Genomic DNA, 15,007 nt, shown 5'->3' with positions numbered 1-15,007 from the left:
CGTCGTCATTATTGAACCGTCCTCGCTGCCGTAGTGTCATTGAATATTGTATATTGATATCGAGTGAATCGTGTTGAATAATTGGATTGACTGATTTGCAACAGTACGTTCTGACACGAGTCCCTTATTGAATTAATTGACGCTATTGATTGCTATTAATTGACACAGACATCCTATTGATTTGATAGATGATATAGATACAACGAATTGACTAGACGACACGATTGATTGAACTGATAGTATTGATTGATAGACACTGCTACGATGATTGGATATTGACTAGAAGCACTTACTGATTTGATTGCTGAGGCGTATTGATTTATCGATGTTTTTACCGCTGTATTTATTATTGACTATTGATTTTCGTATTGCATTGACTATTGATTTGATTTCCGCTGTGCAGACTTGATTTCATTGACTATGAATTTCCGCATTGCATAGACTCATTGACCATTGATTGACTTGATTTGATTGACCTGCATATTGATAGAATCGCCGTGCTTTGATTTCAGTTGTAGGCTTTGGTGACCTGCTGGGCTTTGTAAGCTCATTATATGTGGTTAAAATTTTCAGGTCCGAGCAAGGCAACTGGAATGGAGTTCGATCAGAATGTCCGACGAATCCTTTCACTATTGATTCTGGGGCATCACAGACCAAGAAAGCCATTTGCCGAGAAGGTATGATGAATTTGCAGACGCTATATGGCGTAATTGTCGCTAGAAAGTTGGGTCGGAATGAGATGTTTGAGGTTAGAGATTAAGAATTTTAGGGGAGGTAGAACGAAATCTTTTAAAGAAATGGAAATACATGAAGTGGGAGGGATATATGAAGTAGATTCTTGTTCTGTCATAGCTCGTGAAGACCAACTGAGGAGACAACGCTAGGAACTGTTGTGAGCAGCAATTTCTTGATCCTTCATTTCCTGAGAAAAAATGCTATGTTGAGGCGACACAATGAGGTAAAGAAAACAAGAAATAGATAATATAAATGACACGTCAGCAGATGACGTAACATATTTATATTTGATTCAATCAAAGAAAAAAAATCATATTTCATCAAAATATCTCTTATCTTCTCTACTTAGTCTTATCTAGTTTAAAAAAAATTTCATTGCAAAGTGCTATCAGAGCCCAATGGTTCATTTCTAGAGAGATAAAGAACGAGAATATCATTTCTTCAAGGTTTCTATGCTCAATTAGAGTACCAAGATAAAGCACTCCTTAGTGAAATGTATAACTTCTAACGTTAAGAAGCTAATTTGATATTTTGCATGCGAAAGAATGCTGAGTCTGTCTTTGATTATTTTTCTCGAGTTTGTATCATTTTTAATCAACTATAGATAAACAGTGAGAAGTAGAGCTGAAAGCGAACCGAGTGCTCGACAAGCTACAATGAGGCTCGGCTCGATTGTAGCTCGTTCGTGATTGTTTAATTAGTTCATCAAACAAGCTTGAACATTTTTTAAAACACTCGATGCTTTAATAAACAGGCTTGAACAATTATATGTTCGGCCCATTTATGTTCATGAACGGTATCGCTTGTGCGTGCAACAACATCTTCCTCCCTTAGCGTCTTCTTCCTTAAGTAAGCTCTACTTTTTTTATTCCTTTTGTTTCAAACTGCTTCACATATTCGCCTTCGTTTCCTGAGTTACGTAGGCTGGCCGCATTTTTTTACATGAGCTCTATGTCGAATTTTTGCATTCACAAGCAAATTTTATTTCAGGATTAGGGCTCATTTGGTTTGGGTGTCAATATTTGACACGACCCGAAAACCCGACCCGAACCCGACCCGAAAATTTCGGGTTAGGGTCAACCCGAACCCGAAACGGGTCGGGTTCGGGTTCAACATTTCGACCCGTTTCAAAAATCGGGTCGGGTTCGGGTTAACCCTTTGACCCGAAATTGACCCGAAAGTGACCCGATTTTGACCCGAAAACCCGATTTTGACCCGCCAACCCGAGATTGACCCGACTTTCACCCGATTTTGACCCGAAAAGAGGAGATTGACCCGTTTTTGACCCGAAAATTAGCAATTTTTTGGTTGAAAACGGGTCATTCGGGTCGGGTCGGGTCGGGTTGACCCGGACCCGAAGCGGGTCGGGTTCGGGTCAAGGAAACCGACCCGTTTTTAAAAACGGGTCGGGTTCGGGTTGACCCGAATAGTGCCGGGTCAGTTTCGGGTTCGACCCGAACCCGACCCGTGACCCGAAATTGACACCCCTATCATTTGGTTGCTTGTCAATGAAAATTATGTTTTAGAAATTGATGGCTTTGTTTCCACTAGTTGTAAGTTTGAAGCAGTCTTTATTTGATTATTGATGGTCAAATAGGGCTCATTTGAAATGAGTTCACGTAGCGCCTCATAATTTAATTTGGAATTATTGTTTATTTTTATCTTCTAAATTAATTAACCAAAACTTCTATAAATCATCACACCAATAAATCTATATCTAGTGAAAGCACCTAACAATCATATATCTCAAAATATTCCACTATATTTCAAAAATCAATATATAATAGACAAGAGATCAATATAATTACTACTCTATCACAAACTTCTGACTCTAAAATAATAAGGAAAAATATAAACAAATCAAAAGAAAAAACCTATGATCTCTGCCAATCTAACTCCAATTGGTCCTTACTTCTTCATTGACCTAAAATCATAAAAATTCATATAATCAGCATAAAAGTCTAGCAAGTAACCAAAACTCCATAACTATTTTCAATGAAAGACAAAAAAAATTAATCTATATGTTCAGTTATAGTCAATATCAATCATCACTTAATTTGAGAAAATAAAAATAAAAAATTAATAATAAAATCAATATGATCAATAAACTAACCCAATAAGCTATGCCAATATGATATTCTATGTTGTATCAAAATTAATGCTAGTGTAATTTTAATTCTATATATCTATCAGTTAATATAAAATAAGACAGGACAATCTAACTTTAATGTGATATTTTTTTATCATAGTTATCAATCTGTCAATCTGATCTTATTTATCTTTTTTTTTATTGATCATTTATTTTTCACAAGTAAGGGTATAAAAAAAGATTGACTGGTCGGGTTTGGATCCAACCCGAGTTGATAGTGGCGGAGCTAGAAAATTTATTAAGAGGGGGAAGGGGGGGGGGGGGGCCTAAATTATTTTATTAAAATTTTCCCTCAACTTTTTTCATCCGATCTTGAGATAGATATAAGCATAGGCAGTTTTCGATGTGGCCGACCATGAGCAACCCATTTATCATTCATATGTGGAACATTGATTTTTTGTTGTGGTACCCAGCGGTATATAGTGGTACCTAGCTAGGCACCCAATACTTGTGCGGATGGTTCTCCCCGTCTGCACTCCGCACCTAATAATATCTCCACAAAATGAGGTTACATTACTACGAAGTTAGACCATTTGTTATCTCTCATATCATGTTGTCTTATTTTACATATACGCACCAAAGATATCGCATTTACAATGCCTTGTTCTCCTATCTGCAAAGCTTGTGACAGTTCATTAGTGATACCAAGAATATCTTTCATAAGATGTAGGTAAAAGAAAAACTCAAAGATCTGTAACGATTCAAATAAAGTATATGCCTTACCTTTTTGTTCTGAGCTTACGCCATCATCCAAATAGATCTCCAGAATATAAATTAATGTAGAGAACATTGTAATAAACCTTAAAGTTGATTCATAGTGCAAACCCAACTGCGTTTCATCAGCACGCCTGAGGGTTATTTCTTGATTTAAGCCTTGCCCAGATAAAAGTTTTTCACTTTGTAATTCAATTCATTTAATGCCTCTCATGTTGTATTTCTCGCAGTTGATCGTGACGTTTACCAGAAACACCAACAAGATTAATTACACTCAAAATGATAGTACATAATAAAGCAATATGAATATGACTTTTTTACAACAGCCACCAACGCAAATTGAAGCTGATGTGAGAATCAATAAATGTAATGTGTTTATTGATTTTCATTTAGAAAAAAGAGTATTTAGACCATTAAAATCCCCTCTCATATTACTAGCACTATCATAGCCTTGACCCCGTATTCTAGAAATGCTCAAATAATATGTTGATAGGAGTTGTTTCGTCGCCATTTTAAGATTATTTGCAGTTGTATCTGATACATAAGAAATCCCTAAAAAATGTTCTACTATCTCACCTTTCTTGTTAACAAAACGGACTATGATTGTCATTTGCTCTTTATCGGATGTGTCACACGATTCATCAATTATAACTAAGTAAAATTTATCACCAATCTCCTCAGATATAAAGTTTGTAATTGCAATAGCGAATGCTCAAGTAATATTTTTTTGAATATCATGTGCAATTAACTTTAAATTCTCATGTGCATTCTTTAGAACCACATCTTATATGTATTTGTTATATTCAACCAAAAATGTTACCCGTTCAAGAAAATTATCCTGATTTTTGGATTTAGAAGACTCGTCATGTCCTCGGAAAACTAGCTCTTACTTCAAAAGAAATCTTATGCAATCATCAGAAGTATTAAGGTAGGTACGGTATTCATATGTAGCTTGATTTGATTGCTTTTGGCACACAAAATCAATATGTTGACTCTATTTCAGTAGGTCTTTACAACTACGTATGACATTATTATATGCACTATTATGACTTCCTACATGAAGATCAAATTTATTTGTTTTTTCCTCAATTTGAAAATTCATTTTTATTAAATGATTTTTCCTATTCATTGCCTCTACCTAATTTTTTGAACAGATAACAATAAAGACAATATGATTTGTCCTTGCTTATGTACACTCTAGTCAATCAAAGTACTTGTCAAGCCAAGTATGATTAAATCGTATGTCTTTCATCCCGAATTTAGTTTTTGAAAAATCATGATTGCAAGGTTGAAATGCCCCTCGATATAAATATATTCTACGAACTTCATCTAGAACATTAAGATTAAAGTTAGCAATAGGAATTCGTAGTCCTAAATCAAATGGAAGATTTTCAACAATCTAGTAGCACTAAACCTATAAATTGGTCCGGCTCTAATCCGTCGGAACTGGTCAGGGCTCGTCGAGGAGAATCAATTGCTGCCTTATTAGTTTACTGCTACTAGATTGATTCTCATTTTTCAATTCTTTTCAAGAAGAACCATATCAATGGAAATGTTCCCCAAACCAACTGCCATTGCCTCCCTTTCATCCTGCTATCTCTTCTCCCTATCAGAAACAGCAGTATCATCTAAAGAAGGCTCCAGTTTTTCTGATGGTTGTTGAATTCTGGGACATGGATCCAGCCATCAATGGAGCAGAAGCAGAGCAGTTGTTAGTCTCTTCTCAAGAACAAAATCAATACGTGTTTAAGGAAATCAACCATTTTGTTGGCATCTCGTGAGAAGATTCAAGCACCGGCTAGGGGTGCAACCGAGTCAAGCTGGCTCGCGAGCCGGCTCCGGGCCCACCCCGCAACAGGCCCCCCCGTCGACAACAGGCTCGAGGAGCCGAGCTAAACGAGCTCGCGAGTCGAGCTCGAACACAGTTTCGAGCTCGAATGCTTAACGAGCTCAAGCTTGAACAGGCATCCGACTCGGCTCGTCGGCTCGACGAGCAGCTCGACTTGGCGGGATTCACGGGATCGAGCTCGGGACGATGATGGCGGATCAGATCTCGACGGCGGAACTCGCAACGGACGCGACGACGATGGCAAAGCTCGAAACGAACGTGATGACGACGCCGAAGCTCGGAATGGACGCGACGAGATTGAGCTCGGAGCTCACGACGACGAAGCTTGGGACTACAGATTGGACGCGACGACGACGACGATGACGACAAAGCTCGGAATGGACGATGACGATGACGAAGCTCGGAGCTCGATTGAACGCGCGAACGATGTGATGACAAACGACGTCATTGTTGGACGCGACCTTGACATAGAACGCGACGACAAACCGCGAGTATGCGACGACGACGGACGTCTGCACGACAGCGAAGGCGAGTAGGCGACGACATTTTGAGCTCGAATTGAGCTCGACGAGCCACTCGACAGCGAAACGAGTCGAGCTCGAGCTCGGTATTTGAGAGTCGAATTCGACTCGAACAACCCCTGGCTCGAGCTCGACTCGACTCGTTTGCACCCCTAGCACCGTCCAAGGAACAGAGAAGACGGAAGGAAGAAGATGAGAGAAATTCTATAGATTGTATTTCATATATGCTAATTACAGACCTATGAGTTATATATAGAAACTGGTATAGTAAATAGAACAAGAAAGTACAAGAAGCTGACGTGGCTATTTCTTTAATAGGATGACCTGGCATTAGTTCTTAACAACCTCCCTCAAATTAACCATTTTGGGATCGAATGGTTAATTTGGATCTTAAGAACTGAAACCGGTTGATAGGAAGAACTTCGGTGAGTATGTCGGCGAGCTGATCGGTAGTGCAAACGTGAGCTATGCTTACCCGTGGTAGGAGACTTGCTGCGGGAAAATGGCTGTTTATGGCTCTTAGAAATATTACAAGAGATGCAAACAGTATTAGAAAAAGAATGTGCTAATTCGGGAATTATTTTGGCAAGAGTGCTAAGCTTGCGGCCGTGAGGGCCTAGACGATCATGCCAGAGGTTCTGGTTCGACGGAGGCGTTGTGAGGGCGATTGCATTACCCGTGGTAGGAGACTTGATGTGGTACAGACCATTGCGTTTGGGACAGCAGAGAATCACCTGATTGTCCTGAAGATTCTTTATAACAAATTCATTAGTGGTGAAGGAAATAGAGACATTATTGTCGGAAGTTAGTCGAGACACAGATAAAAGATTGTGCGATATGCATGGAACGTGCAAAATCTTGCGAAGGTGAAGCTTACGATTGGACTCAGGTAGAGGCAGTAGGCCTTGGCCCGAGTTCTGGATGGAGAGGTTGCTACCGTTTGCGATGGAGACGGAGTTGTAGCCGTTATATAGTACGGGATGGTGGAGGTTCGTTGCGTCTGCGGTCAAATGGAAGAAGCGTCGGAGTCCAAGATCCAGTCATTCGTTGTGGCTTGTTGTTGTTGTGCCATAAGAGCTCTTTGATTTGTCGGCGGGGCGTAGTTGAGGTTGCATCGGTGCCAGCAGTTCAGAGCTGCGTGGCCGGATTTCCCACATATCTGGCATATTGGGCGCTGTTGCGGAGTTCTTGCGGAAGATTGTGAATCGGCTAGAATCTAAGACCGATCGGTAGTCTGCTATCGTTGGAAAGATCCTCTACCGCGGGCCTTTTCCCTCGATAGCCACGGTTTGCGAAGAACACCGCGGAGTCCGAGTTTTGAGTTGCTTTGAAGTTTTGATTCTGCAGGTTTATCTCTTCACTACTAAGTAGTGAATAAAGATCATCAAGGTGTATGGGTTAGAGAGAAGTTTGAATTGCCGTTTTGAAAGGGTTGTAGGCGGTGGGCAACCCATTAAGGATATAAAGGACTATGTCTTCTATGTCGACGGTAGAGCCGGCTGCCGCGATGTTGTCGACGATCGTCTTGATTTGATCAAGATATTGTTGCATAGTTCGATCTCTCATCTGAATTTGATGTAGCTCATTTTTGAGCTGAATTACTCGGGATCAATTTGTGGGTTGAAGGCGACGTTCGAGAGTGTGCCAGGCATCTTGAGCGGTGTGAAGAGTGATCACAAACAGAAGTATTGACGGAGAAATGGTAGACAACAGGGCAAAAACAAGGTTGCGGTCTATGAGCTTCAAGCAATTGAGTTCTTGAACGGCAGAATCCGAAGGGCGGGGAGCGAGACTGGTGAGATGCTCGCCATACCCATTGACGGAGAAGTGTTGGTGGAGTTGTAATCTCCAGATCGCATAATTTTCGGAGGTAAGAAGATTGGGTACAATGTTCTTGACATTGGAGATTAAAATTTTGAGATGGGGAGGAATGAGGAGTTCGGATTCTTGGTTGAAGAGGTTTGATGAGGTTCTGCCCTCCGCACCAGTCCGACGAGAGTCGGCCATATCTTCTTCGGCCATGACGGATCAAAGAGACGCTGTGAAGCTTTGCGGCTCTAATACCATGAGACGATTCAAGCACCGGCCAAAGAACAAAGAAGCCGGAAGGAAGAACATGAGAGAAATTCTATAAATTGTATTTCTTATATGCTAATTACAGACCTACGAGTTATATATAGAAACTGGTATAGTAAATAGAACAAGAAAGTACAAGAAGCTGACGTGGCTATTTCTTTAATAGGATGACCTGGCATTAGTTCTTAACATCTCGTTCGCTGAACTCATATTTTTCATGAGAAACTTGTTCAAGGGCCAGAACCAAAGGCAATGGATATGCCTCAAGTCTACATACCGGTTGAAGAAATCGCGGGAACAGCGGCCACCTGATGCGATCTGAAAGAGTATTGTTTATAATCTTTGTTAGAATATATATATATGTATATATATAGTTCTCTTTTTGTCATTTTGAGTCATGTGTTTTATAAACCCGTTTTCTTTTATTTTTGCAAGGCTCTTCTTTCGTCACGACATAAATTTGGTTAGTCCATTTGTCTTTCATTTGTAAAGTGATTTCTCCTACATTGCTTTCGCCTCGCAACCATTCATCACACTTAGGCTTCTTCTTTGTCACTTAAAAATGTCATCGATAGCCAAAACACAGATTTATAGGATATAAATTATTTGTTGATTCTTTATCGTGACTTCTCTCAACTTTCACTCTATATCTATTGCAACTTTTCTCAACAACTCTTCTTCTCTTTAACATATTTGTGTGAAATTTAATTATCTGCTATATATTGTTACACCACATACAAATACAAAATAATTTATCTAAATAAAAAATAGTAATTTTATATATTTATAATATTTACTTTTATTTTACATTTTTTATTCACGTGCACTTTATTTTTGCTTCCTCAAATCTTCTTTAAGGGCAATGACGATGATGATTTAGAATTTAGCCATAGAATGCACTGTGCACATGATAGCTATGAAATGTCCCTATATTTCCTAAGATATGGCCTGTTTGGATGTCCTGTAAGCAAAACTCATCTACTTATGTCATGGATTCCTTGCCATATGAGCCTTCTTATTTTTGTTTGTTTCTTGTTTGGATGTCCTCCGACCCCATGTAGTGGGATAAAGGCTTGATGTCGTTGTTGTTGCTTGTTTGGATGTCCTGTTTGTTTCTTCTTCTACTACTTATTCTTGCTCTTTGCTCTTGAAGCATAGCTCTTTCAGTTGAGCCAAGCTCCCTGATAATCTCTTCACTAATAAAATCCTCTCCAGCTTCTGCTGTTGTGGCTGTTACAATATATCCATTATCAACTCTTGTTGCTAAGCTTTACTATGTTTCTCTGGCTACTAGATGATGAATTTCTTTTGGAGAGGCTGTGACAGTTATTGCTAACAATTTACAATTTGGTCATGTATAATTCTTCCTCTACTGTAACAATGAGGCATCAAGGATGGCATGAAGCTTCTCTAGAATCTTACTTGTAATGCTATTAAATACTTATGGCTGTGCTTCTTCTACCAATGTTGCTGCTACTTCAGGAACCTACGTATATAGAGTTGTTTACTTGGATGTTCCAACTTTGTGTAAGATTCTTTGCAGCGGTAGGATCTGGATGCATTTGTTTGTCACACGCTTGCAACCTCATATTGTCGTATGTTCATTATCAAGGTTGTAATGATATCCCTTCTCTAATATTCTTACTCTTTTTTAATATACACCTATATATGTTTGCAAGCATATGCTTTTGCAATTTTGGCTATCAATTATTTGCTTGATGGCCTTATTGATTTAACCCGCTAATGTTGGATACACTTAATGACCTATGAAAAAATTTGCATTGTATTCATCACAATCTGTTTTTGGTGTAGAAGATAACGCTACTGCTCTTTATGTCTCTATGTATATCAGTTTCACTTTCTATGCATTGTTGAGGCATTAAGAATGTTTTGAGAAGGTAACCGGTGTTGCTAAATATTTAATTTCAAGAATTATATATGAATGATTGATGAGAAATTTTATTTCTCTCTACGTAATATTTTCCATTGATGATCTAAGGCTCTTCTCTATTCATTTCCTTGGGGTATGTGATAATCCCCAACTTGTGAATTATGTAATGAGTAAATGATGATTATATTTCTTTTAACCTGTAAAAAGAACATCATAAACATAGATCAACATAGATGTACAAAATGAGCTGAAATCTCAATACTCCATTCTAATATTGTGCTTTGGATGTTCTTATAATAATCTTTCTTGTATCATTAATGCAGGGACATTATATTGATCAATGTAGTCATTCCCTTGATCATTCCTCTTCATCTACAATGTCTAAAAATGACGAGGTGGTGGTGATGAAATAGAAAATAAAAGTAGCATAGAAGGATCTAACAGTGGTAGAGCTTAATGAATTGGGAGACAACCAAAACACTAAAGAGAGAGAAAAGGTATCTTCAAAAACGCCTTGCTCAAAAATAGAGTACTAGAGTTGGTCCTCGTATTGATTGCCTAAGAGAATACCCTTCTTAGCTGCAATGCAAGACACTCGAACAGGTCAATCTTTCACCAACCACCCAGACTTGGTCTCAAACTCCATTCCCTTCTCCTTACACAATCCTTGTGTGAGGCATTCTCCACAACCAGCTCAGATGTGTGTTCATGTCCTAACAATCTCATTTACACTCCCAAACTTAAAGAAGAAAACAAAACTCTGCACAAATTTAGATCAACAATGAAGCAAAATAATGCAGCAACATTGGCTAAGTTTTTGGAGTATTGAAGCACAATTTTTATAGGTAAATGCAAGGCCATAGTTGAGGAAGAGAAAATATCGGATTCTTTGATAAAGATGATTGTTAATTTGATAGCATAGATGTTCATTGAGTAAAAAGCTCAATAAAGAAGATGAATTGTTATAGAATTTTCTTATGAAATTCTTTCCAATTCAAATTCAAATAAACATTTGATCAAATATAATATAAAGAAGTTATAAAAATAAATACATACAATGGAAGCAACAAATATAATAAATAAAATAATGCATACAAGCTAAGAATACACTAACAAGTTTTAAAATATAAACACATTAGTAATATGTGCATATAATTATCGAATTTAAGCACAAAATGAATAATGTAATCTTCAATTACAACTAAATTAACTTATTTTTAAGTTGAATTTATAGATGCAATAACACAACGAATTAACTACATTAAATGAATTATTAAGAAATTAAGAATGTTCAAAGCATAAAGAATAATAACACTGCACCAACTTATACGAGAAAATATTTTTTTTGTCAAACACCAAAATAAAAATATCCTCAAAATAGATTATGTTTATACAACTAAATCTAGAGCTAAAATACAAACATATAACTACTAAACATAATGAGAAATAATTATCTTAACTCAAGAGATTTTATAACCTTAATTAACATAAAAGATTCAAGCATATAATAATGGCAATGTAAATTTATAAGTAAAAATATTTTATAAAGCAAGACGAATAAGAACAATATCATGTGATTCAAATAAGCTGTAGGCCCAGATGATTTTTTAACGAGTATGTTTTGATGTTCATATAATAGTACTTGAGTTTAACAAAATGATTTCATATATATATATATATATATTTGATAGATAATACTATTGATATAGCATGTCATAACTTAACTTTAAATTTTATTATATCATTTTTATTTTTAAAATTTTCTTGACATGCACTATGTACACGTGCATTATACTAGTATATATAAGCGCAATTAAAATGACAAGGAAAAATTTTCCGCAAATCCATGTTTTGTCTAGTGCATGTTGAGTCAACACAACAAGAGAATGGGGGTGGGAAAAAGAGACTGATTAATATGAAATCTGCCACAACAACCCTGACCAAAAAGAACATTGAGAGAAGACATCATAGTCTTTTTAGAATTATCATCTCTAACTCTTATAACAGAGGCTTGAAGTTTACCCCTCGCCCAAATAATTTCAAGATTCAACAAGATGCTTTTTTATACTATTTGAAGAGATTCCTAAGAATATCAACTAATCAAAATTATAGAATAATAGAGAACAATAAATATTGCTTCCAAATATGCATTAAGTAACAAGTTAAAAGTAATATGACGATTCTCACTTTGTCGACTACTTCAGAAAATATAAGAAAAGCAAGTGTTATAAGTCCATGAGCACCATAAATGCTTTCTTTTCACATGATCACTGGTCACCAGGGATGCTCTTGATGATGTCAGAGTCACCTGAAGGAGCACAGGACAATTTAAAATCCAAAAATAAACTCTCCAAAAAAAAAATACAATATAAAATAGTGTATTGTATTATCATACAGAAGGGTACCAACCTGGATCAATGATGCTAAGGCAGCACACCCGAAAATATTTGCCACAAGCAGTTCCCAAATCAACATTATCTGTTTTTTGAGTAAATTTGATGTTACATGATAGAAATAGTTGAAACTGTATAGTTTTCTATAGAGTAAGAAGAATTGTTCATAATGATCAACAGGTTTTCTTCCAACTAATTAGTCTGTTAAATTTATTCTCACGTAATTTTTATCAATGCTTATTTGTTTATCCCAATTCCTTATTAGTAGTCCATAATAGCCACTATTTACATTGTATAATTATGATGCAATAATCCAGAAGAAAGGAGTTCAGTAAAACTCACTTCCGTTAAAATGGTGGACTCCGACCTTGCCCAACATTGCATAGTACTCAATTTCAGATTTACGAAGAGGAGGACAGTTGTTTGCTATGATCACCAACTTGCCTAGAGAATAAACATATTCAAAACAGATTAAGCCAATTCTCTCTAATATGGGTCACACCAAATTCCATGTTAACCGATAGTGCAAATCCTTAAACGGACACTTTTTTAAACTCAACCTCTTAGCTAGCTAGTCTTTCAGTTTAACATATCTTTTTAAATTGCTAAGACTCAATAAAGTTCTAATCATGTTTAACATTAATCAAACTAGTTATGTGCGTACATCTTAATTCCTCGAGTATTCACAATTGAAGAATATGGGAATAGTTAGAGTATACTTTTTTTTAATTTCTATTGTAAGGATTGGAAAAGTCTAGTGTCAACAAGCAAATAATTAAAACTCAACAACAAGTTAAATGCTAAAAAAAAGTCTGGCGATGGTGGTGACGATAGCTGGTGGTGTTCACCAGCTATGATAATTGAAAAATACAAGTGAGTTCTTTAGTTCTTTCAACTTTTGAACCTCCCCTTATGTAGAGAATGATATCCTATTTATAACCTTTTTTAGAAGGCATTTTGGTAAATTTGACTAAAATCCAAAGCACTCCATCATTTGATCTTGGTTATATATTATTTATCAAATATTTAAATGTCTTAACGATGTTAGAAATGAGTGATATTGAGCTCATTAGTTTCATCTCATCAAGTAACTTGATTTGAATATAAGCATGATATAATTGGAAGTCATTTGGTCCAAGAATTCATGTTCAAAAGTTTTCAAACATAATTCAAGTGATTGAATTGAGATCATTTGGAATCAAATCATTTGTAGCATCGATAGGTTCATCTTGCCGAGATGTTCAGTTTGACTATAAGTTTGCCAAAATCAGAGTTTGAATTATCATGAATTTAATTCTAAAAGTTTTCAAGTCAAATATTGCATTGAGATTTTTTGTTGATGCTGTGAATTTTTTGGAGTCGTATCATTACTCAAACTCAAATATACAAAAAATGTACTAAATACTAGTCATTATATATTTTTCCCCCACATTTGAGATACATAAACTTCATTGATTTTAATACATCAATTGCCGATATCCTCAAATAGCAAATGTAAATCCTATTCAGTAAGGAGAGTTCTAGTAATCCGTTTAATGAATATAAAGGGAACTCCTATTCAATTTCACAGCATTTTTGTTACAGGATAGTCGCCTTTACAAGCTAAAGTTTCCTAATCCATGTATACAATTTTTTATTTAATCTTCAAATTATGTTCTTCATATTCATGATATAAGCTTTACTAATAAAATTTTTTGGAGCACCCCTTTTAAGCAAAAAAAAAAGCTAGAAGATTTCAAGAATGCAAACTATCAAAAATTCAAAATCTCAACAAAAAAAAAAAGAGAATGAAACAACAAAAAGATCAATAAAGTGAGTTTCAAACATCAGCAAGCCACATTCTACAGTTAAAAAGAGAAAAACCTTGCTTAACTTACTTAACAATAGCTTAAGAACTTCCTTCAAAGCACATTTGCAGATTAAAGTGCACTACTAGTCTACTAGTAGTAGTAGTAGTAGTAGTTTCTAACTACAATGGCATCTCTAAAATGAAATTTTAAATTAATGACTACTGAAAAAATAGCATCTTACGAATAACTTAATTATTAGAAATAAATTATAAGGCTACAGGATAACCAAAGTACATAAGATGACAATTTTACTTTTGCAAGAAATTTAGTTTGTTGGTTTGAAAATGCAATCCAATGACTCTTCTTGGCTACAGAACCGCACGTTACCAATTGCATATCCATTCAGCCTTAATTTATGGTTCATAATAAAACAGTACAAAAATCAAGCTCACAAGAACAATCAGCAAAAAGTAGAAAGAGAACTAACAAGTGATCGAATAGCAGATACAAGAAAAAGATAAAATAAAATGGATAAAAAAGAGCAAAAGCATCAACCTTTATTGTTCCTGAGGGATCTAAGAACGGTCTTGTAGCCAAGAGTGTACTTTCCGCTCTTCATCACAAGAGCTAGCCTGTTATTAATGCTCTCCGTGCTTTTCTTCTATAATAAACAGTAGAACAGAGAATGATCGATATCAAAGGATAGAACCGAATTAAAACAATTACGATCCAAATGAATTCATGACTTTACCGTTTTCTTAGTGGGTGCCATTGTTGCTGTTCCAAGTTAGAAGGGAAAGAGATGCAGAAAACCAAGATCCCAATGCTGGCGGCGAAAAACCCTAACGCCATGGAGATTGTCTATATGAAAATATTTGTAAGTTGCAAA

At 36.2% G+C, this 15,007-nt stretch overlaps 1 protein-coding gene across 5 annotated transcripts in view; it reads right to left on the bottom strand.

The window, feature by feature from the left end:
* Positions 1-15,007, bottom strand: part of LOC110107175 (60S ribosomal protein L30-like) — a 28,366-nt gene extending 13,359 nt beyond the window's left edge. For 3 of the 5 annotated variants that reach the window (XM_020837359.2, XM_028698961.1, XM_028698962.1), the window contains exons 1-5: positions 14,870-15,007; positions 14,674-14,779; positions 12,671-12,772; positions 12,345-12,413; positions 12,179-12,243 (exon numbers count right to left, since the gene is read on the bottom strand). In XM_020837359.2, coding sequence (XP_020693018.1) covers positions 12,203-12,243; positions 12,345-12,413; positions 12,671-12,772; positions 14,674-14,779; positions 14,870-14,890 — 339 coding nt within the window. In that variant the 5' untranslated portion in view covers positions 14,891-15,007 and the 3' untranslated portion in view covers positions 12,179-12,202. Of the gene's footprint in view, positions 1-8,411; positions 10,696-12,178; positions 12,244-12,344; positions 12,414-12,670; positions 12,773-14,673; positions 14,780-14,869 lie in introns of those variants that run through there. The other 2 variants (XM_028698960.1, XM_028698963.1) reach the window with 2 other exon arrangements.

This window comes from Dendrobium catenatum, unplaced genomic scaffold (genome assembly GCF_001605985.2).
Source record: "Dendrobium catenatum unplaced genomic scaffold, ASM160598v2 fragScaff_scaffold_1189, whole genome shotgun sequence".
In the NCBI taxonomy this organism is placed as follows: Eukaryota; Viridiplantae; Streptophyta; class Magnoliopsida; order Asparagales; family Orchidaceae; genus Dendrobium; species Dendrobium catenatum.
The sequence above is the reverse complement of the archived record's forward strand: the minus strand, read 5'-3'. Positions and strand labels throughout refer to the sequence as shown.